The 23,751-nt window shown below is 39.8% G+C and overlaps 1 protein-coding gene and 1 non-coding gene across 4 annotated transcripts in view; both read right to left on the bottom strand.

Annotated features, from left to right (window-relative positions):
- LOC105477622 (uncharacterized) overlaps positions 1-23,751 on the bottom strand; it is a 191,411-nt gene that overhangs the window by 126,019 nt on the left and 41,641 nt on the right. For 2 of the 3 annotated variants that reach the window (XR_011620202.1, XM_011734172.2), the window contains exons 1-3: positions 20,873-21,109; positions 15,086-19,759; positions 13,818-13,888 (exon numbers count right to left, since the gene is read on the bottom strand). Coding sequence is in view for 2 of the 3 variants with exons in the window: in XM_011734172.2 (XP_011732474.2) it covers positions 13,818-13,831 (14 nt within the window). In the remaining variant the exon portion in view is untranslated. Of the gene's footprint in view, positions 1-13,817; positions 13,889-15,085; positions 19,760-20,872; positions 21,110-23,751 lie in introns of those variants that run through there. The other variant, XM_011734173.2, reaches the window with a different exon arrangement.
- LOC112425940 (small nucleolar RNA U13) lies at positions 6,726-6,829 on the bottom strand. The gene has a single exon (XR_003017147.1). It is a non-coding gene; the product is annotated as a small nucleolar RNA U13 (small nucleolar RNA).

Below are 23,751 nucleotides of genomic sequence, written 5' to 3' on the forward strand. Positions count from 1 at the left end.
TATGAGCTCAAGATAGAGACCCCATGCACCTAGCATAGATACTACAAATTGAATCTCATCAATTACTGATCAAAGACTTAGCTCAGGGGGCCCCTATGGCAACTTGTGGTCCTCCTACAATGAAGTTTTTGAGAATACTTGCTGAAAGAATTGTATATTTCAAAGTAATAAAGCCCATGGTTGAAGAGTTTTTAAAATGTCTCCCCACCAAAATCTGTTTCAGTTTACTTCAGAGGTCTCATTTTGCAATATTGGATTCAGGTTGTTTGACACAACATTTATAAGAGATGTTCTACATTATTTTCTCAAAGCCTTGTTTCCAGGATCTTTCTCCCAACTTGTTTTGTAACCTAAAGCTTCCTACTCCCTATAAAAGATAATACCTTAGCTGAAAAAAAAAACAGTATTTTGATTTCCCACCTTGTGAGGCTGAAGTAGAATAAGTTGTAACAGGAACAGAGTCCTAAAGATAGAAGAATAGGCCTCAAAAGCTGAGGTTGTGTAATGGTTGATGAGGGAGATGTCACAGCAGTCCACAGTGAAAGGTTAAACAGCACCCCAGAAGAGCACAAGTGGATAATTCATACATTGTGTTTCTGTTGACTTCCCTTCCTCTCCCACCTTTTAGGCTAATGTAGGTTCTGCCTTGATTAGAAGCAAATTTTTAGAACTAGACAGAATCTTGGAGCTTATGGCTCATTTTGCTCACCTGTCCTTTGAGCAAACCGGTTAAGCATTTTCAGGTGACTTGGCCAACACCGCAAAGCTAGTTATTGGCAGAACCAGAATTAGAACCACTCCCTCCCTGCTCAGATGCAATTGCTCTTTCCTTTTCTCTCCAAAATGGCCACCATCAATTTCTTCCCATCTTGTGTACACATAATGTCACACAAGTCAAGAGGTGGAGTCTCTTTTCCCTCCCCTTGACTTGGTTTATGATTTCATTTGGCAGTGGAAGGATACAATGAAAATGATGTTCTGAGACTTCCAAGCTCAGGTCATAGAGGTCTGGCAGCTTCCGCTTCCTCCCTCTAGGGGGACCAGCCTCCATGCTTTAAAGTTTAAAGCAGCTTGGGGAGGATTAGCACAGTGGTTCACGCCTGTAATCCCAGCACTTTGGGAGGCCGAGGCGGACAGATCACCTGAGGTCGGGAGTTCGAGACCAGCCTGACCAACATGGAGAACCCCATCTCTACTAAAAATACAAAATTAGCGGGCATGGTGGTGCATGCCTGTAATACCAGCTACTTGGGAGGCTGAGGCAGGAGAATCGCTTGAACCCGAGAGACAGAGGTTGCGGTGAGCCAAGATCGCACCATTTCACTTCAGCCTGGGCAACAAGAACGAAACTCCGTCTCAAATAAATAAATAAGCAAGCTTGGGCTAGACTTGTGAGTGATAAGACCAGCGACTAGCACACGGACTCAGAGAGGCCATGTAGAGGAGCAGTCAAGTGAGTTCAAGTCTTCTTTTTATGTTGTTTTTGTTTGCTTTTGAAATGGAGTCTTTCTCTGTCACTCAGGCTGGAGTGCAGTGGTGCAATCTCGGCTCATTGCAACCTCTGCCTCCCAGGTTCAAGATGTTCTTCTGCCTCAGCCTCCTGAGTAGCTGGGATTACAGGCATGCACCACCACTCCCAGCTAATTTTTGTATTTTTAGTAGAGATGGGTTTCACCATGTTGGCCAGGCTGGTCTCAAACTCCTGACCTCAGGTGATCCACCCACCTTGACCTCCCAAAGTGCTGGGATTGCAGGCATGAACCACCGCGCCTGGCGAAGCCATCTTGAACTACCCAGTGGAGCTCTACCCCAATTCCTGACCCAGTGAATCATGAGAAGTAGGCAATGGAAAGGCTGCTACACCCTCTGCCTTTTTATTAACTTGATGGTCATAGTTAAGAAATCAGGACATAAGACTATGGTTAAGTTTCAGAAGTCTTGTTAGGAGACCCAGTCAGCCAACACTTACTTCCATGTATGTCAGCAGCTCTTATCAACATAATTTTCTGCTTCAACTCCAACAATAAAGCTGTTATTTAAATTACAGTTTATTAATTTGCGGATCAAATGACTCTATGGGTATATTCACTTATACTTAGCATTTGGCTGTAACAAAGTTTTTTTTTTTCCAAATCCTAATGTTCTGCTTATCTACTGCTATACAGCAGACCAGCAGAGAACTTGGTGACTTAGAATGACACTACTTATTTATTTATTTTGTAGAGACAGGTTTGTGCTATATTGCCCAGGCTGGTCTCGAACTCCTAGGCTCAAGCAATCCCAGCCTCCCAAAGTGCCGGGATTACAGGTGAGTGACGGTGCCCAGCCAACACTACTTATTTTGCTCACCACTTTGCAATTTGAGCAGGGCTTCATGAGGATGGCTGGTGTCTGCTGCCCTCAGCATCAGCTAGGGCTGGCTTGAAGGCTGGGAGTGAAATGATTTGAAGACTGGCTGTCTCTTGTCTCTCTCTTTTGGTGGTGAAAGATTTCAATAACTGGAGTCTAGAACAGTGGGGTTCCTCAGGTATCTCTATCATCTCTATGGAGCTTTTCCACACAGTATCTTCAGCATGGTGGCTTCAGGCTGGCTAGTCATTTTACATGTTGGCCAGAGCTCCCAAGACACACACTCCCAAGAAAGTGATCCCAGAAGAAGATGTATTGCGCTGTATGACATGCTCTGGAAGTCATATAGCAACCCTTATGCCTTGCCATTTATCCACCCATACTTAATAAAATGGACTATCGACCCGACTTCTTGAAGTAGGAGCGCCCATATCACAGTGTTAAAAGGGCAGGTGGCTGTTGCCATATTTGGAAAATACAATCCTTCCTTGCCCAGGTTCCAAACTCTGCATCTGAATTTCATGCTAGGGATAAAACTTGATATAAAAACTAATTCCAGCAGCTTTGATTGCTTTAAAAAAATGCCAATTGCAACACTTAACATTAATTCAGTTTCCTTATACATGTCTTGATTTGGGGTTGCAGTTCATCTCACCCTCCCCAGGGATCTGGATTTGAACTGGGGAGGGTAGAATATGGATAATCTATCATTTTTGTTTGTGTAAACCTTTTTTTTAAAAAGTAGATTTTATAGCCTGCAGTTGACACACATAGAATTTTCATCAAGGTTGAGACATTATGAATTTAATCTGACAGCCACCTATTTTCAAGAAAATTTGTTGTATGTGCTCTGTAACAAGTTTTGGGTAAATATTAATAACATATATTTCTACCTGCATGTGTATGCGCACATACCCACTCATGTTGTATCTCATTCCTGAAGGATTTCCAGCTTCTCTGCCCAGTTTGCCTGGCATTGTTTTCCTTAAAGCTGGCAATGCCATACCAAAGGGATGTGATGCCTTTTTAACTGCTGTCAGCAACACTCAAATGGTCAGGGCAGGAAGTAATGTGTGCAGTATCTTTCTTTAATTCCAGTAGAATCCTATTAAGGCTGAAATTTAATTAGCTACATTGGGGTTTGTATGTGAACAGCAAAACTAACATTTCTATTATTGTAAAAACATGCCCAAGGACATATAGCAATTGGATAAAAGCTGCTATGCTTGTGTGGCATTTTGTAGTTATGGGATAACTTCTTAGAATTATTACAAATAAAAATAAATATCCAATACATTTATCTATTTCTTGAAGATTATTGTGCCTATGTGAAGTATTTCTCTGTCTGTGGTCTGGCTTTTAAACCTTGCTTTTCCAGCTTACTGTCTTCTAGAATTAAGTTCGCTAAACTATGTTTTCATCAAAATCTGAAGACATGATTTTACGAGTCTTTTAACATTGACTTTCCAGACTATCTCTGTAGATTCCACTTGGAGGTTGCCAAATAGCTATATCACTGAAAACTTTGGTATGTATCAAATGTTTGCATTTTAAATTATCTCCTCAACCATGTGATTTCAGAGATTTTGGTAGTCAACTGACTCCTAACATTTTGTGTCTGAAAATTAAATGTATTGCTAACAGAACCCATCAGTGAGTAAAGAATTTGTATGTCTTTCTTTTTATTACACATGCCAGTGCAAAGAAAAGAATTCTTTTATAAAGTGAATTATCTCCCTTTGTTTATTGGGAATTTTTCATTTTCATAGTTTCTCTCAAAGCTGAGCAATCCAGGAATATTTTTGCAAGAAACAACAATAGAATGAGGACTGAACGCGTTCCTAGGAAACATTTGAACATTTCAGTTCATTTTAAAAGGAATGAGTTTGTTTTTAAAATTGTTTGTTAGGAAGAAGAAAATTGGATTAAATGCCAAAGAATGGTAAAAGAATGCTGTGAGGTGACATTAATTTAGAACAGAAAATGTAATTGCTAGGAAGAAATGGCAGAGTGCATCTTTGTTACAGGCTGATGGGAGGCATTACTTTTCAAGTAGCTCTAAAAGATAAGCCTCATATAAAGCCACTGGATCAACATATCTCCCAGCCAAGTAAGACTAGGGCCAGCCAGCACTGTATGGTGTGAAGGCCTGTATGCCCCTTTAGCAAAGCTACATTAACCAAGGAAGCTGAGCCTTGAAAGTAGCTTTCACAGGCTACCTACACACAGAAATTCTCAGAGAAGTAATTTGCATTTAGAAATGAGAAAGTTACTGGAGTTATTACAATTGTTCTTCATCACCTCCCCACTCCAAGCCCCTCAAAACAGTGAAAAATGATTTGAATCTACCCTATTAACATTCAGCTCAAGTTGAACTTGAAGCCATTAGCTATGTGACTATATAGAATATCTGACGGTACCAGATCTTTGGGGGTTCTAACCCCACAAGAGTGGCTCAGCGGGTGTTTCACATTCCCTGTGTGTTAGCTCCACCCTAAGGAAAGGGCCCAGGGAACTCACTGGATTCCCTTTTCCAGTCTTGCCATTAAGACTGCAATGGAAACTCAATTTAAAATGAAAGAATTACTTGTCATTCACCTAATCTCTCTGAACACTATTTTCTTCTTTGGTAAAGTAAAAATAATCTCACATGCCCTACTTTTTCATAAGAGTGTTGTGGTTTAAAAGAAAAAGACAGTAAGTAATGTGAAGTGAACATTTGGCATAATCTAGCCCCTATAAGCACATTCTATGCATTGTCCCACCAAATCTTCATAATAACCTTAGGAAACAGGTACAGAGATAAAACTGAGGCTTAGAGAAGGTCAATACCTTGCCCAAACCATATCTGGTAAGTGGCAGAGCCAAGATTTGAGCTGTCTGACTTCAGATACTAAACTATTATACCTCTAATATAACATATATAAAAACAACTATCAAATGGTAAAGTCCTAGGCAAACATCAGCTCTCACTATTATTAAAACTTCTTTTCTCTGAATCTTTACTTAAAAATTACATTATGTGACTGGGCACCGTGGCTCATGCCTGTAATCCCAGCACTTTGGGAGGCCGAGGAGGGCAGATCACGAGGTCAAGAAATCGAGACCATCCTGGCCAACATGATGAAACCCCGTCTCTACTAAAAATACAAAAATTAGCTGGGTGTGGTGGCGCACACCTGTAGTCCCAGCTACTCAGGAGGCTGAGATGGGAGAATTGCTTGAACCCAGGAGGCGGAGGTTGCAGTGAGCCGAGATCGCACCACAGCACTCCAGCCTGGTGACAGAGGAAGACTCTGTCTCAAAACAAAACAAACAAAAAATTATATGTGTGTGTGTTCATATATCACTTTTAAAGTTTCCATTTTTGTTGATTTTGGTGAGGGCAAGATGTTTTTACGCAGATGATTTTTATGATAGTAATATATGCCAAAAATATATGGTCAGTGAAGAAAATGCAGAAAATACATAAAAGTCTAGATTAAAAGAAGAAAACATGTGATAGCAAGTCAAACCCAAAAGCATGTTGAATAAGCAGTAACCCACATTTCTCCCCCAAAAAGTAAGGTCATTATAACACTTTTCTCAGAGGAAGAATAAAATATATTAGCACCATGCACACATTGTTCGCACTGCGATATTTATTAAAGGAGGGTCAAGTGACATGTTGACCATAGCACGTTGTCATAGCTTGTCAGCTATAATTAGAAAAAAAAAAGAATTGTAAGAAAAATTAAATGAATAGATTAGCCACAAAATGCTCGACATAGGTAAGATTTGGCAGACACCTCGAGACTCTAAATTTGCTCACATTACTAAAGATTCATTTCTAGAAAATCCAGATCTAGAAGAAAGATTCCCATAGTGTAACAGTTTTCATAGGGTGCTTTAGAATATATTTATTTATTGAGACTGACCTGAGAATTGATTCTGGCAAATGTTCATTTTGGAAATACAGCAAAGGGTCAGAGAATTCCTAGAATTCAGAGTTGTACCTTGGACTTTAGAGGGACATTTGAGGCAGAAATGTGAGTAGTATGCAGGAGACTGGACTCTGAACATGAGAGGCTCTCGTTTAAAAGATTATTACTAGAAATGAGCAGTCAAGAATGTCTGTTTCTGTGCTTTTAGTAATGGTTGGAAAGAAGCAATCTCAGACATAAACCATGAGATTCCAAAGAGCAGAAAAAGAATCCAGGGAGCCTGTTAGGTAAGATATTCAGAGATGAAAGAATCTCACCATGACTTCAAAGCATGTGCCCCTCACCCCATTACTCCGGAAAACCAAGGTGTTTTGTCATTTCTCTGCTATATTGATTTCCCTTCTGATTTCAACTGCATTCACCTGAGAGGAGCAACTTTTTTTTTTATTTTTAGGTTAGATGGGTAATGTGCCAATGTGGGCACAAGGTTCAGGGGGTGGCACATCTCACACATGTCATGAAAACCCAATCGTCATGCTCGTGAACTACAGAAGAATCAGAGGAATGGCACTTTCCAATTGCTTCGCTAGACAGGCTGTCACCTATAAGGCCCATCCCCAGATCCAGAGGCTGCAATGAATCCTCTGAAACCACTGCTTTGTCGTTCAGACCTAATCCCAGCCTTTCTCTGTACCACCGGGCTTCCCTCTATGGCATCTTCAGCCAGTAACTCAGGAAAGAAAAGTTCTAGGGAAAAAAAAAAAAGATTGGTGTGAAACACACACACAAACACCCCACACCTTCAAAGTGCCCCCAGTGACATGTTAAGTAGTCATCTGAGATTAAGTAAAAAATTCCTGAATCCTGTAAGTCCTGTCCTTTATCCCTATCTAAGCATGAATAATCCAATTCTCTGATTCCTGGAAAAATATAGGCAATATGTAGAAGGAGAGAAAAAAACTGACTAGTCTCTTTCAGAAAAACTTTCTTGGCCAGGCACGGTGGCTCACACCTGTAATCCCAGCACTTTGGGAGGTCAAGGCAGGCGCATCACCTGAGGTCAGGAGTTCGAGACCAGCCTGGCCAACATGGTGAAACCTCGTCTCTACTAAAAATATAAAAATTAGCCATGAGTGGTGGTAGGCACCTATAATCCCAGCTACCTGGGAGGCTGAGGCAGGAGAATTGCTTGAACCCGGGAGGCGGAGGTTGCAGTGAACTGAGATCATGCCATCACACTCCACCCTGGGCGACAGAGTGAGACTCCATCTCAAACACAAACAAACAAACTTTCCTGAGCTGACAGTTCATGTTGTCGTTGTGTCTGAAATTTTGTGACCTGAGTCATATTAGACATTTAATACACACTTAAATATTACATGCAAGGGAACATACATTTTGTCACCCACACAAAATAATTTGCCTAAAAAATAGAGACAAAGTCATTCCCTTAAGTATAGAAAGTGCTTAGTAAATTCATTAATTACAAAAAAAAATCCACAAACCCTAGAATGAAATACTTAGAAAAGGATTAATGTAATTGTATTTTATTATACATGAGCCAGAGTAATTTGATTTTATACCAGTTTTATTTTCCCTTTTAAAAAATGTATTTTCAGTTTTCATTTCTCACATGTAGGCTTCATGAAGAACCACTAAAAGGGAGTCAGAGAGATTCATGCTGCCCAGGCAACAAAATCAGCAAACAATGAAAGCCAAACTAGGCGTTGATGGTTATAAACAGAAATAAATTGTAATCCCTGCTTTTGTTGCTTTGCCACAGAATTATCACCTGCTGCCCACCATTACATTAATTCTTGTCCCTCATACTAGCAACTTTACAGCTGCTCTGTCTCCTTCCACCTTAGTCCAATGATTTTTTTGGGGGGGTGGGGGGAGAAATGGGGTCTTGCTATATTGCCCAGGCTGGTCTCAAACTCCTGGGATCCAGTCATCTTCTCACCTCGGCCTCCCAAAGTATTGGGATTATTGTGAGTTACCTCAAGTAGGTTGTTTCACTATTGTGCAAGCAAGCCCAAAGATGTACTATTTTGAGAGAATAGAACATTTAAATAAGCATAGCATTTAAATCATCCAACCTTCTAGTCCCAATTTTGATTCACCCATTTCCTTATTCTTAGAAAAAATTCACATATGGGTCAATCACGTCATACAAGAAAGTAACTCAATGCTCACAATTAATAAACTTTAAAAAAAATTGGAGATTTTCTCAGCAATGCCTTTTTTCCTTCTTTTAGATTATTAATAAAGACCTATACATTTACTGAGGAAGTATTTAAAATTAATTTTGACTTCATGCATTTGCATTTATACATGTTGCTATTTATGGGCAAAAACTATTCAATGTACAGTTAGTAATATTTTTCCCCAAGGGATGAGTTTATGTTTCCACTGAAGAAATTAAACACGCACTTTTGATGTATTCACTCTAATTTCAGGATCGATATTCTGAAGAATAAAAATACCCTGTCCAAAACTTGGAGAGTAACTTGGATTTCTTTTTTAATTTCAATTTCATATGTAAGCTCCACCCAAGACTAAGTTCTGCTCCAGATTCTGATAGTACTAAAATTGCTTTCTCTTTTTTCTAGAGTACTACATAACTCTTACCTAAATGTCAAATAGTCATGATATTCTTATAAATACCCTTGTTTACAGCAAACTTAATGTATGTTTGGAAAATAATTCATTAAACACTGTAAAATGCTAGTGTTGATGACCTCCTTGGGAAGGGTGAAAGAGTTGATTTAGGATTTGGCCATTTATAGTGACAACCTAGCAAAATCATCAAGGAAAAAATGATTCAAAGTTCCCGTTACATTGATTTCATTTACAGAATGCCAGCTAGTTCCAGTGCTTCCCTGTTTAAACGAATACTAACTTCAAGCTTTTCGAATAGACATTGCTTAAGGAAACTCAGGAATAAAACATGAGCAAGTTATCCAGTATCAAGTGCAGGCTACGTGCCTGATGTTTGCAACTGACTCATGAGATTCTGGTGTCTCAAGGATATCTATTTGATCTCTTATTCTCAGCTATATAATCTTCCAGATTAAATTGCACCAGAAATAATCTGTGTACACCCCACAGAGAGTAAATAATCAGACATATCTCTGTTCTTCCCTTTTTCCACTCTCGCACATGACTTTGCATGTGATTATGTAAAACCTGCAGGCCTGATATTTTCATTATAATCCTGCAATTACAATTATATAACCAGCTTGCTGTTTCCAATTAAAAATATTTTTTTAAGTGACAAAACTGCCCTACAATAAATGCAACTTACGGTGAAGTGTCCCGGCGATCACACTGGGAGATTGAGAAGCAGAGCTAAAACACCTTCTTCCAACTCTCTGCCCAGTTGATCCATTTATCCCTTTAAAATACATTATGTAGAATCAAAAAATATTTCTGGTCTGAGTATACGGAGGTTCCCTGGGATTTAGGGGATTTCGCTTGAAATAGATTTTTTTTTCCCCACAAGATTTCAGCTTTTGCAGAATTAGCTCTGATATGAATAATATTTTCACATCATTTCAAACACATTTAAATTTCTAAAGGTGTTGCTCAAGGAAGCAACTAATGCAAACTTTGTTAACAGGAAAAACCATGTTTAAAATAAAAAATTAAGCACGGCAGGTACCTAAAAGGAGCCTAAAAACAGAAACAGAATGGAACATTTCTAAGAGTTGGAACATGTAAAAATATGTATGTTAAAAAAAAAAAGAAAGTTCAGAAATAGATCCAAATACATGTGGGATAAAAATTGCATTATAAATCAGTGTGGAATGAAAACAGGGATAGTTCAATATTTGATACTGAGCTACCTAGGCAGCATTCTAGGGTTAAGCCTATCTTATACCAGGCCAAATTTCAAATGAATAAAAAATTTAAAGGTAAACACCAAAACCTACCCAAGATCTAGGGGAAAAACAGGATACTTTCTTAATGACCTTGAATATGGTAGACCTTTTAAATTATGAGTCAAATCCAAAAGCCATAAAAGAAAATATTGGTAAATTCAGGTACATAAAAATAAAATTTCTGTGGCAAAAGTCACCTTAAGCAAGTCAAAGACAAATAAGATGAGATAAAAATATTTGTAATTCATACTACTAATAAAGGTCTTATCTTCCTAATACAAAAGAGCTTAAGTTGAGAAGAAAAACACAAAGAACCCAATAGAAAATCGCATGAGAGAAAAACAATGGGAAAAATGAGATACCATTTTTCTTCATTTGTTCACACACACACAAAAAAAGTTTGATGACATCAAATGGAAAATATTGTTATGTATTACTGTTAAATGCATTAAGTTACTATCAACTTTATGTAGGGCATTTTGGCAATATCTACCAAAATTACTAATTATTCCTTTGGCTAGCAATTCTACTTCCACGGATATATTTGTGAAATGACCCTACATAAGATTATTCACTACAGAAATGTTTATTGGAAACAACACAAATATTCATCAGTTGGAGACTAGTTAAATAAATTATAGTAGCTCCATATAGTGGAATACTGTATAGTTGTAAATAAGGAGAAAGGGAAAGGGTCCACGTACTGATTTAGAAAGATCTCCAAGAAATAAATAATATTAAGTGGGTGGGGAGGAATCAACGGCACAACAGTGTCTGCAGTATGCTACCTTTTGCATAAAAAGAGACAAGAAACACTGTATTAAGATTTGTATCAACCCAATACTACCTGAGAAAAAAAGATTTGTTGGTATGTGCTAAACAAACTATGCTTACATGTACACATAACAACATCAGGGCCAGGTGGCTCACACCTATAACCCCAGCACTTAGAGAGGCCAACCCTGGGGGAGGATGGTTTGAGCCCAGGAGTTTGAGATCAGCCTAGGCAACACAATAAGACCTCGTCCCTTAAAAATAAATAAATAAAAATTAGCTGCGTGTGGTGGTGCACACCTGTAGTTCCAGCTACTCAGTAGGCTGAGGTGGAAGGATCACTTGAGCCTGGGAGGTTGAGGCTGCAGTGAGCCGTGATACTGCTACTGCACTCCAGCCTGGGCAGCAGAGTGAGACCCTACCTCAAGAAAAGAAAAAGAAAAAAGAAAAGAACGTCAGGTGTGCAGCTGTGTGTGTCTAGGGTGGTTGGGAACTAGGTAGATGGGGAACAGGGTTGTGAAACAATTTTTAAATTTTCAATAATATGCATATTACCTGTTCAAAATTAAATCAAAACCAATATTATTCCCTAATCTAAGCCTAGATGATATTTACTTTACTTCTAATTATGTATCTCTTTAATGACATATTCTCTAAAATCATATGTTGTGCTAGAAATGTAAGATTAATTAGGTTTGGTTGAAATTCATTACTGAAAGAGTAGGTTACAAAAATTAATCATATTCTTGACACTTCTTACTCAATTTAGGCTTTCTTTGTATAATTCTGTCTTTATACTTCTACTCAAATATAACCCTTCTATGTTGCTTAGAAATATGTGAGAACATTCACTGATCAAGGACCCTAACCTTGTCACTGAAGAATTTTAATCAATTTGAAGTTTTTATGAGCATATAAACGTGTTAAAGTTTTTTTGTTAAAGTTTCGTTCTTTATCACGTGCATGAAGTTCTACTAAAGAAGTTAATTGGCCATCTGCATTTCTTATCTATTTTTCCTCTTAAAGTGGAATATAAAATCCTACTTTTATCCTAGGATGAAAAATCATTCCTTCAAGTGGTAAGATGTTGTCTTCAGTGCATGCAAGGATATTTTCCTGACCAAACAATAAGATTCTCACCAAACAACACCATATTTCTTTTAGCGATCTTTCGACTCTTCATTTACTTTGTATTTAACAAGAAATCTTTTTTCCTTTGACATGATTAACGTTTTATTCCAGTTCATCGCAAACACAATTTAACCTTCAGGAGTTCCCTTTTAAAAAGTTTGTTCTTTCACTTCATTATACATCCTCAGTCCACCCTGTAGATGTCTTTTGGAACACTTCACATAATTATTAAGTAATTGTGTTATTTGTTGTTTCATGTTTGTCTTCTGGTAGAATTCAAGGACAGAATTCTCCTATTCACCGTAGTTATAGTCCCCATGCCCCAAGAAATGTAATGAATTGTCTTGTACATAGTAAATTCTCACTATGCAGTATATTTGTTGAACAAATGAATTGTCTTTGTCTTCTTAACATCTATTAAAATTACAAGCTCCTTGAGATTAGAGACCGTTTCAAAGGAGTTGGTTTGGTATATAGCTAACACAGTATAGAACCAAATTACATACTTAATTCATTTATCATGAATTAAGCAATCACACATCACTGGCAACACTAATATTGACAGACCCCATAATCAACATCCTTGAAGTAATAGAACATTGCTGGCTTCACTAAAAATAATAAAAATTTCAAAATATATTTTGTATCAAATAATTCTGACAATTTTTATGCTTTACTGAGAATATTAATTAACCTTTGCAATGAGGTGTTATCCACTTCCAAGATAGGTTCTATATGACCTATATGAAATACAGTTTACCTCCAGTAGGCAGTCTTTTCATAAAGACCAGCAAAATAGAGCGAGGGTTGGATACTAAAAGCATTTACAGTATGTACAAATGGAAAAAGTGTATCATCCATTCAAAACTGTTTAATTCTCCTTGGGTTGTTATAATGACAACTTCCTTAACCTGATAACAGATTTTTAAAAATGTAATCATGTATTTATTTTATGGTTTGCACAAGATGTACCTTTAGTACATCCAGATTTTCATAACCCGTCAAACAGTTTTTCAGTATGTGTTATGGCAGGATATTCTAGAACTGCCAAGAAAAGTAAATTCACAGAGCTGCCTGCAATTCACTAACTATAACAAATTAGCATAAGCAGCCCCATTTTAGAAGGCACGGCTTTTACAAGTTACACAGAAAAATAATGTGGGTTTGCATTTCTATCATTAAAAACTGCCCATGCCATGAATGGTTACACTGTGAATATTAAACACAGCCCAGATAAGTCAATGTAGCTCGTCTATTTGAGGTGGAACTCCTTAATGAAACATTTGGTTATGATCTGAAGACTAACTAGGAAAACTAGCTAACAAGTACCTATTTTTACGGATTTTTTTCTACTTTAAAAAAAAATGCATATCAAATAAAACCTCTCAACACTTGTCAGCTCTCCTGTGAACATACCATATAAATGGACTGGCACCGGCTGCCAGAGAAAACGAAAGGCCAAATTACTCTCTTCCACCCATGCTGTGAAGTTCAGAGAGAAATCTGTCCTAGACCCAAACCACACAGATAGCATACAATGCACCATTTAGCAAGAACGAAAGAATGGATAAAATTCTTCAGATTTCTCTGCACAATAGCAAAGATCTTATTTTGTGAGTCACCATCACAATTTAAAAGGCCTCTGGCGGTTGCTCATGGAACAAAACAAAGGTATTTTCAAATATCTAATTTGCTTAAGCTCTGTTCATTCTGGCCAAAACTCCAAAAGCCATAAAAACCGTGGCTGCAGGCTTACCTTATTCCAAACATATCCGCAGTGCAGTCAGTTGCCAGTGTAATACTAAAGCGGTCTCATCAGTACCTAGACTAAAGCAATAAAGAAAGTGAATTTAGAGTCCAGTTTTTGATTCTGGGAAACATGAAACTGTTTATAACCATCTTGGGAATACTATCTTTGAGCAACCTGGGCACTATCGTGAGACCCTGCCTCAGGGGGAAAAAAAAAAATCTTTTTACAGAACCAAATACACTATTGGCCAGATTCGGAATTTTGTGAATGCAGCTGCTTGGAGGGCAGGACCTTCGTTCATCCCTTCCACTGCAACCCGTGGAGAAGGTTAAAGAGACTGTCAGTGCCAATCTGCTTTATGGTGGGCAAGAGAGTGTGGGGATGGGGGGCAGAGATGAAAACTAATTAAGGTTTAAAGAGAAATTAGAAGATGCCTGTCCTGCCGTGGGCCGTCACAAACAGGCTCTTATTTTTCTATTGGACTCTAAACTTTAATTTACCCACGTATTTTCTCTTCCTCAAACTCAGAATGTTAGACTTACCCTTCACCCTCCCACGTGCCTCCTCCCCGAGCACTTTCTCGCAGGTATTCCCTATTGAAACGCAGCTGGTTGCCCATGCTGGAAATTTGGGAATGTCCCAGTTGCAGCCCTTTTCAATCAATCACCAAGTCCAGGTGAATTTACCTCTTTAATAACTTCAAAGTGTTTCCAGTTCTGTGCATCCCTACAATGGCCACCTAATCCAGGCTATTCTGGTCTCTTTCTTGGATTTTGATAACAACTTCCTAAATTATCTTCCCACCTCCAAGTTGTTACCACTTCTTTCTAGTCTTTTTTTTTTTTTTTTTTTCTTTTTTTTTGAGACAGGGTCCCACTCTGTCACCCAACCTGGAGTGCAGTGCAGCAAACACTGGTCACTTCAGCCTCAGCCTCCAGGGCTCCCGGGATCCTCCCGCCTCCCGAGTAGCTGGAACTACATGCGTGCGCCACAATGCCTCGCTAATTTTTGTATTTTTAGTAGAGACGAGGTCTTGCCATGTTGTCCAGGCTGGTTTTGAACTCCTGAGCTCAAGTGAACCTCCCACCATGGCCTTCCAAAGTTCTGGGACTACAGGCATGAGCCACCATGCCCAGCCCCCTTCTAGTCCTTTTTTTTTACACCCACATCAGTTCCCCCCCACCCCCCAACGCTGATCATAGCATTCCCAAACTTAATATCTGATATTCAGAGCCATCGTGTTTTTTCCTTATCTTACTTTGACCTCAGTTTACCTCGTTTTATCTTGAGCCTCTTCTGTGCACAAACACCAAAACGCTCTACTTTTTGGTTGCCTGAGAGCAGCGTACCGGATCAAAACCTGGGAACTTTGTATTTGTCCTTTTCTCTCTGCCAGGAATGTCGTCATCTCCATTTGCCCAATGAGCCCCACCTCCTCACCATTTTTACCTCTGTGGAAATCCCTTCCTTCCGGAAGCGTCCACTCACTTCTGGTGCCAAGGAGCTTCCGCAGCGCCCTGTACGCACCTCTACAGATGGAGATAGCTGTTTTCTGTGTTAGCAAGCTCCCGTGAGCTGGGTTCATTGCTCATGGTTGCCTTGGCCTGGCAAATAATGACTTGGCCTGGTAAATAATGATTACATGAACAAATGTAACTAAGACATCCAGATAGAATCTAATGCATTTCGTGCAGCTCATGTGTAACCAGGTGAGGTTTTCCAGCTGTTTCAGCTTCTATTATAACTTACGTTACAGAACTGGGGTGTCCCAAACCCCAGATTATAAGAATCACCTGAGTTGCTTGACAAACTAACAGCGTCCTGTCTCTTAAAGAGACACACGGGAAACTGGTAAAAGTGAATCTGAAGGAAAAAACTGGTGATCAGAACCAGGAATAAACTTGTTTTTCACTGCATACCCTTTTGATTTGCCTTGAGTTAAAAAAAAAAAATACACAAGAAATTGAGACCCGTGACAGAGTGCCATCCATCACCCAACTGATAGGTGAATTTCTTCTCAGTGTTGTGTGCACAGAAATGTTTCCATCAGTATTGCAGCCGGCCTTCAAGAGAGCCCTAGGTGATTCTTTATATGTCTTATATATTCATAAGAATACACAAGAAACCAACAACATTGAGCACCTCCAGGTACGTGAATTGGGATACTGAGAGAACAAAGTTGGGAAAGAGACTTTATAATGACACTCTTTTATATCTTTTGGAATTTCCCATCATTTTAAATGTATGACCTGGTCAAAAAATTTAAAAATTAAACAAAATCACAGGCTGGGCACAGTGGCTCATGCCCGTAATCCCAGTGCTTTGGGGGGCCAAGGTGAGAGGATCACTTGAGTCCAAGTGTTCAAGACCAGCTTGAGCAACATAGCAAGACTCCGTCTCAACAACCACAAAATTTTGAAAATGAGCCAGGTGTGGTGACACATGCCTGTAATCCCAGTTATTTAGGAAGGTAGGATGGCAGGATCACCTGGGCCCAGGAATTCAAGGCTGCAGTAACTGCACTCCAGTCTGGCAAGACTCTGTCTCTTAAATAAACAAATAAATAAATACACAGATTTTGAGGCCCATCCCTGGATGTTCTGATTCGTGAAGCTGGAGGTGGGGCCTAAAAAATCTGTATTTTTAATAAATTCTCTGGGTAATACCTATGATCATGTAAGTCTGAGGAAGACTGTTAAGGTTGGACTTGACCTTAGAGATCATCTAATCCAGTCATTCCCAAACCAGGGCATCATCTTTGACTTAATCAGAATATCCCGGGTAGGGCGCAGGGAAACCAGTGCTTTAAAAAGTGGCCCCAGATGATTCCAATGCAGGCACTGGCTTGCAGCTTGCATTGAGACCCGTGACAGAGTGCCATCCATCACCCAACCAATACATGAATTTCTTCTCAGTGATGAATGCACAGAAATGTTTCCATCATTATTGTAGCCGGCCTTCAAGAGAGCCCTTGGTGATTCTCCCCTCCTGGTATTCATGCCTTTAGGTAGTTTCCTCCCACACTGAGTAGGGCTCACCTGTAGAACCCATAGGATATTGTGGGAATGATGGAGCGTGGCTTCCAACACTAGGCTGTCAAAGATATTGTGGCTTCTCCCTTGTTCTCTCTTGGCTTGTCTGCTCTGGGGAAACCAGCTGCCATGCTACCAGGATGCTTGGGGGCCACATGGTGAGCAGCTGAGTCCTCCTGCCAATCACCAGCACTGACTTGCCAGTTACATGAGTAAACCCTGTTGAAAATGGCTCCTCCAATCCCAGGCAAGTCTTCAGATGTCTGCAGCCATGGCTGACATCTGGACTGCAACCTCATAAGAGATCCTGAGACAGAACCACCAAGCTGCATCACTCCTCCATTTCTGGTCTGTTGAAACTGAGTGAAGTAGTAAATGCTTAATATTATTTTAAACTGACAACAGGGTTTTTTTGTGGGGTGGGGTGGGGTGCAGGAGACTTGTCACACAGCCATCGATAACTAATACAATCATATTTTCCCACAAGTGCATTTCTTATCAGTGGCCCCATTTCTGTTTCATCTCCCATCTGGCAAAATGTTCTCTTCCCCAAGCCTGCGAGTAAGGTATTATAATATATTTACTTTCACAGGTTGAGTGTTAGAGTGCCATCATGGGGCTTTCTGACTTGGGCAGCACAACTTCTCAAATACTGTCAGTCAGCAGTGTGGAAACTCGTCAGTCTTGCTTCCTGTGGTTCTCTGTGGCTTGGCTTGAGTGGATGGGGAAAAACCAAATGATCTTTTTTGTGGTGATGAAGTGCTGAGCCCTTGTCCACTGTAGGCCCAGTTCTGGCATTCTCCATGCCCACTGAGGCCTCTCTCTGACCTTTCTCTACACATAGAAGGCAGGACAACTGTAAATGCACTTTAGCTTGTGATGTGATGTCTGTGCATTACACCTTCCAGATTCTGGATCTTGACCTGAAAATATTGGTTTCTGTTTTGACAGAGGAGATGGGCATCTGATTTTCATCTGGAAAATGATATGTGTGCGACATTTCTAGTGTCAGAAAGAGTATTTCATATGCAATTACCCTCCAAGCCCTAGGAGGACTTTAAGTCCTTGGAAGGAAGCCCACCTACTCACTGTCCTTGATGTCATCTACAAAGTCAGAATGGCAGAAATCACATTAGACTTCACTAACGAATCATCAGCCAAAGTCTTAAAACAAATATGTGCATTTGCTTCATGCCAGCTCTTCCTTTTTTCTGCCAGTTTCTGATAGTTATGGTCACTTAGCTTTGATCTCACCGGACACCTGATTACTTAAAAAGCCAAAATCCTAAACCCACTGGTGTTATTCTGCTTGCAGATAAAAGCAAAGGTCCATTTGTGAAACATCAAAAGGAATTAGGAAAATGTGGGATGCGTGTTGCTTGGTGTTGCCTAGCAATATGGTTAGGGCACAGGAATCACAGAGAGGATGAAATTCACACCCACAAGGAAATAATATTATTCATAATACACACACACGCACACACACATCCTGACATCTCTGCAAGAATGTTATAAACTGAGTACAGAATTATAGTCACAAGTAGAATAATCTTCGGAGCACTGAAGAGTAAACATTCTAGTTGATTGGTTGTTTATATTTCAGTGTCTACATGAGTACATCACTCACTTAAAGGCAAAAGCATTAAATACCTGTGAATGGAGTTTACAATATCTCTCATAGACATGAGCTCTGTCAATATAAGTAAAACATACATTTTAAACCAAATATATTAATATGTAAAATGATAGGACAGAGTATTTAATATATAAAAACAACTTTAAGCCCTTTGCTCACCCTTATTTCAAAATATCTAGGTTTACCATGAATGTACATAAGAGTGGTGGTAAAAAGCATGACCATCAAAGTCAGGCGCTTGTTTTCAAATCCTGACTCTGCCTTTTGCTATGTGACCATGAACGGGTTATTAAATTTCCCTAAACCTGAGTGTCCTCATCTATCAATTTGAAATGATTGTACTACTAAATTTATAGGGCTGCTGTGAGGATTAAAATAAAGGAATCCGGCCAGGTGTGGTGGCCAACGCCTGTTAATTCCAGCACTTTGGGAGGCCAAGGCGAGCAGATCACTTGAGGTCAGGAGTTTGAGACCAGCCTGGTGGTGAAACTCTGTCTCTACTAAAAATACAAAAATTAGCTGGGTGTGGTGGTGGGTGCCTGTAATCCCAGCTTGTCAGGAAGCTGAGGCAGGAGAATCACTTGAACCCGGGAGGTGGAGGCTGCAGTGGGCCAAGCTCACACCACTGCACTCTCGCTTGGGCAGCCTGAGACTTTGTCTCAAGAAAAAAAAAAATTTTAAATTAAAAAAAAAAAAAAAGGGGAATCCAGGTAAAGGATGAGTACAGGGCTTGGTTCTACTCATACATTGGCCTTTCTACTTATTATTATTAATAATACTGTATTGTTATGCAGAAGGCCTCTTGATTGCCTTTCAATAAATATAGATGCTACCAATTAAGCCAAGAAAGTGTTACAAGTAGAATTTTTGCCTGCAAGGGGGCTTTGGGGTGTTAGGAAAAGGAGATTATAGCCTCTAATCCCTCCCCGCCCTATCAATTGTTCTTCCAAAGTCAGATCCAAGCAACTCGGGTCCAAGAATGAGATGCAAGCCTCCAACATGGCCACTCACTGAAGGAAAACTCATTTCATGAGGCTGTTCCATCGTAGGGCTACACAGACCAGTATTCTCCCAGCTCCAGGCTCCCCTCCCAGAACAACTCACTCCTGTATCCTGCATCCTCCCGGGTTACAAATCTGGGAGTCTTCTAAAAGGGCTTCCACTTTTCTTCTTTGTAGCTGACCTTGGAAATGTTCTCAGTTCTGAGTAGAGCTTTAATTTCCTCTGTAAGTACTGCTTTCCCAGGCTATGACTGCTTTGCCAGGTTATGACGATGGGAACTGCAGGTGGGGAAGAAGGGGAGGCATCAGCTGCCTCTTCTGCTTGATTTGGGAGCTCTACTTCCTAGAAACATTTGTGTCCTAAGATATAGGTGAAACAGAATCAGAACAGCTAAGCTACCAGCCTTCCCCTAGGGAAAGGTAAACAGTTAATAGAGCACCCTGAGAAACAATATGTGTACGCAAAATAGGCAAAATATGAACAGTGAGTGACTTGTAAGAATGAGAAAATTATATGGATCCTATTTTAAGATTCAAAAGTCAGTCATGAACCAATCATAAGGCTAGGTGCAGTGGCTCACACCTGTAATCCCAGCACGTTGGGAGGACAAGGTGGGGAAATTGCTTGAGGACAGGTGTTTGAGAGCAGCCTGAGCAACATGACCAGACCCCCTGTCTCTACAAACAAACAAACAAACAAAAAAACAATCTTAAGAAGAGACATTTTAATGTATTCCTAATATCATTTTACTTGTATGAATTTGGGAAAGGTTTTTGTCTTCTTCCTACCAATGAAATATTTAGGACAGAATTAACTTGCAAGTCCTGTTGCTACTTATATATTTATGAGAGTTCATTTATGAAGGTAGAATAAATGTGTTTTTTTGGCTTTTAAGAATTGCTGAAACAACATTGGGTTAAAAATAGAAGGGCCCTATTTATATTAGAACAAAAAGGTTAAATTCCTAGGCTTAAGAAGTGAACAAGAGCTATATGAAAAGACTTTAAAATGCCACTGAGGATCACAGAAGAAAACTTGAACAAATGGAAGGATGTATGTATTTTTAGATAAAAAGACTTAACTATATAAAGATGTCAATTATTCCCAATCTATAATGCAAAACACTCAATTTTAAAAAAGAACTTGTAAAAACTATACAAGCTCATTATAATATGGAAAAATAAAGGAGCAAGAATATTCAGAAATCCTGAAAATAAAAAACAAGTGTTTCTTAGTTGTATCAGATATTAAAATATAGTATAAAACTCTAACAAGTAAAACGGTATGGTATATGAATAGACAAGGCAACTCAATGAATTATAAATGCAAAGTCCAGAAATTGACTCAAATACAAAAAGAAATTTAGTATATGATAAAATGCCACCACTTACCAATGGAAAAAGATGGTCTGTTCAATAAATGATGTCAGAGCAACTGAGTAGCCCTCTGGGGAAAAAAATGAAAGTTGTATCCAAGCCTTACATGTTTCACCATGATAAATTCCAGATGAATTAACATTTTTAGAAGGGCAAAGGGGAAATAAAATCATGAGAGCACTAGAATAAGCCATCAGATAATCTTTAAATATAATCTTGGAGTATGCTTTGAAGCATAGCGTAAAAGCCAGAATCCAGGCTGGGCGCAGTGGCTCATGCCTGTAATCCCAGCACTTTGGAAGACCGAGGAGGGTGTATCGCCTGAGGTCAGGGGTTCGAGACCAGCCTAACCAACATGGTGAAACCCCGTCTCTACTAAAAATACAAAATTATCAGGGCATGGGGGCGCATGCCTGTAATACCAGCCACTTGGGAGACTGAGGCAGGAGAATTCTTTGAACCCAGGAGGCAGTGAAGCTGAGGCTGTGCCATTGCACTCCAGCCTGGGCAACAAGAACGAAACTAAAAAATTGATTCTTCAGGACTTTCACATTAACTTTGTGTTTATGAGCCCCATTAAAAGTGGGCAAAGAACATTAACAGACATTTTTCAAAAGAAGATATCCATGTGGCCAAACAGCACATGAAAAAAGCTCAATATCACTGATCACTAGAGAAATGCAAATCAAAACTACAATGAGATACCATCTCACACCCAGTCAGAATGGCAATTATTAAAAAGTAAAAAAATAACAGGCTGGTGAAGTTGCAGAGAAAAGGGAATGCTTATACACTGTTCATGGGAGTATAAATTAGTTCAACCATTGTGGAAAGCAGTATGGCAATTCCTCAAAAAGCTAAAAGCAGAACTGCCATTCAACCCAGCAATCCCATTGCTGAGTATATATTCAGAGGAATATAAATCATTCTACCATAAAGACACATGCACATGAATGTTCATTGCAGCACTCTTCACACTAACAAAAACATTTTTTACGTTCCCAATAGCAAAGTCAACCTAAATGCCCATCAATGACAGACTGGATAAAGAAATGTGGTACATACACACTATGGAATACTGCACAGCCATAAAAAAGAACGAGACCATGTCTTTTGCGGGAATGTGGATGGAGGTGGAGGCTATTATCCTCAGCAAACTAATGCAGAAACAAAAAACTATATACCACATGTACTCATTTAAAAGTGGGAGCTAAATGAGAACCTATGAACACAAAGAAGGAAACAACAGACACTGGGGTCTACTCAATGGTGGAGGGTGGGAGGAGGGACAGGATTAGAAAAGATAGCTATTGGGTACTGGGCTTAATTCCTGGGTGATGAAATAATCTGTACAACAAACCCCAGGGACATGAGTTTACCTATGTAACAAACCATCACATGTACCCCTGAACCTAAAATAAATGTTAAAGCAAAACAAAACAAAAAAAACTTCGTGTTTTAAGGAACTGTGTTTTAAATGTCTATACTCTAAGCAAGAAGCATGCCAAATACAGCATATTTCATCTTCTAAGTGTGGAATGTTCTACTGTTAGATTATCCGATTTAATTTTTCAGATGAGAGCTATCAGTAGGCAGAATTCTGAGATGGCCTCCAAGTTCACTTGAGTTTTATTAGAACACAGTCATGTTGCTGTGCGCGGTGGCTCACGCCTGTAATCCACCACTTTGGGAGGCTGAGGTGGGCAGATCCCTTGAGGTCAGGAGTTCAAGACCAGCCTGGCCAACATGGCAAAACCCTGTCTCCAGTAAAAATACAAAAATTAGCCAGGTGTGGTGGCCCACACCTGTAGTCCCAGCTACTCAGGAGGCTGAGGCAGGCAAATAGCTTTAACTCAGAAGATGGAGGTTGCAGTGAGCTGAGATTGTGCCACTGCGCTCCAGCCTAGGCAAGACTCTGTCTCAAAAAATAAAAATGATTTTAAAAAAGAACACAGCCGTGTTCATTTGCTTTTATGTATTATCTATGTCTGCTTTTGTGCTACAACACAGAGTAGTTGAGAGGAAAAGCTGGATGACCTGAAAGACTTACAATCTGTACTATCCATCCCTTTGTAGGAAGTTTGCAGCCTCTGGCTTAAACCATTTTGAGTTGGGTCTCCTGGGGTGCTCATGTGCGCTGTTTAATCCCCCCTCCCTTGACTGGAGTCAGGACCTGTGAATATAATCCATTTCACTCTTTCAATTAGATTACATTATGTGAGATGCTCTTAGCAAATTGGATACAGCCATTCTCCAGCTGGGCTTAAATAACTGAGGTGTCTCGTGGTGAGGGGCGTGTGGTGGGCACGGAACTGTCAGTGGCTTCTAGGAGCCAAGAGTGACCTCCAGCTGACATCCAGCAAGAAAACAGGGACCTCCTTCCCACAGCTGCAAGGAACTGGATTCTGCCAACAACTACATAGGCTTGAAAGAGGATTCCACGCCCCAGAAGAAAAGCCTCGTGACATGTTGATTGTAGCCTTGTGAGACCCTGCGTGGAGAACCTCAAGCCCTGCTTGGACGAGCCACAGAAACCGGGAGGTAGTTTGTATGTTGTTTTAAGCTGCGAACTATGTGGCAATTTGTTACATAGCAATAGGAAACTAATGCAGATCATGATGTGGGTTGCCTGCCTAAAAACAACCACTTACACACACCTCACCTGCTTTCTCAGTCTTAGAAAGTGAATCAAGTCTTTTAGGAGGCATCTAAAAAAGCTTTCCCTGCTGGGCACGGTGGCTCACGCCTGTAATCCCAACACTTTGGAAGGCTGCAGGTGGGCCAATCGCCTGAGGACAGGAGTTTGAGACCAGCCTGACCAACATGGTGAAACCCCGTCTCTACTAAAAATACAAAAATTAACTGAGTGTGGTGGCGGGTGCCTGTAATCCCAG

This window comes from Macaca nemestrina, chromosome 2, assembly GCF_043159975.1.
Source record: "Macaca nemestrina isolate mMacNem1 chromosome 2, mMacNem.hap1, whole genome shotgun sequence".
Lineage (NCBI taxonomy): Eukaryota > Metazoa > Chordata > Mammalia > Primates > Cercopithecidae > Macaca > Macaca nemestrina.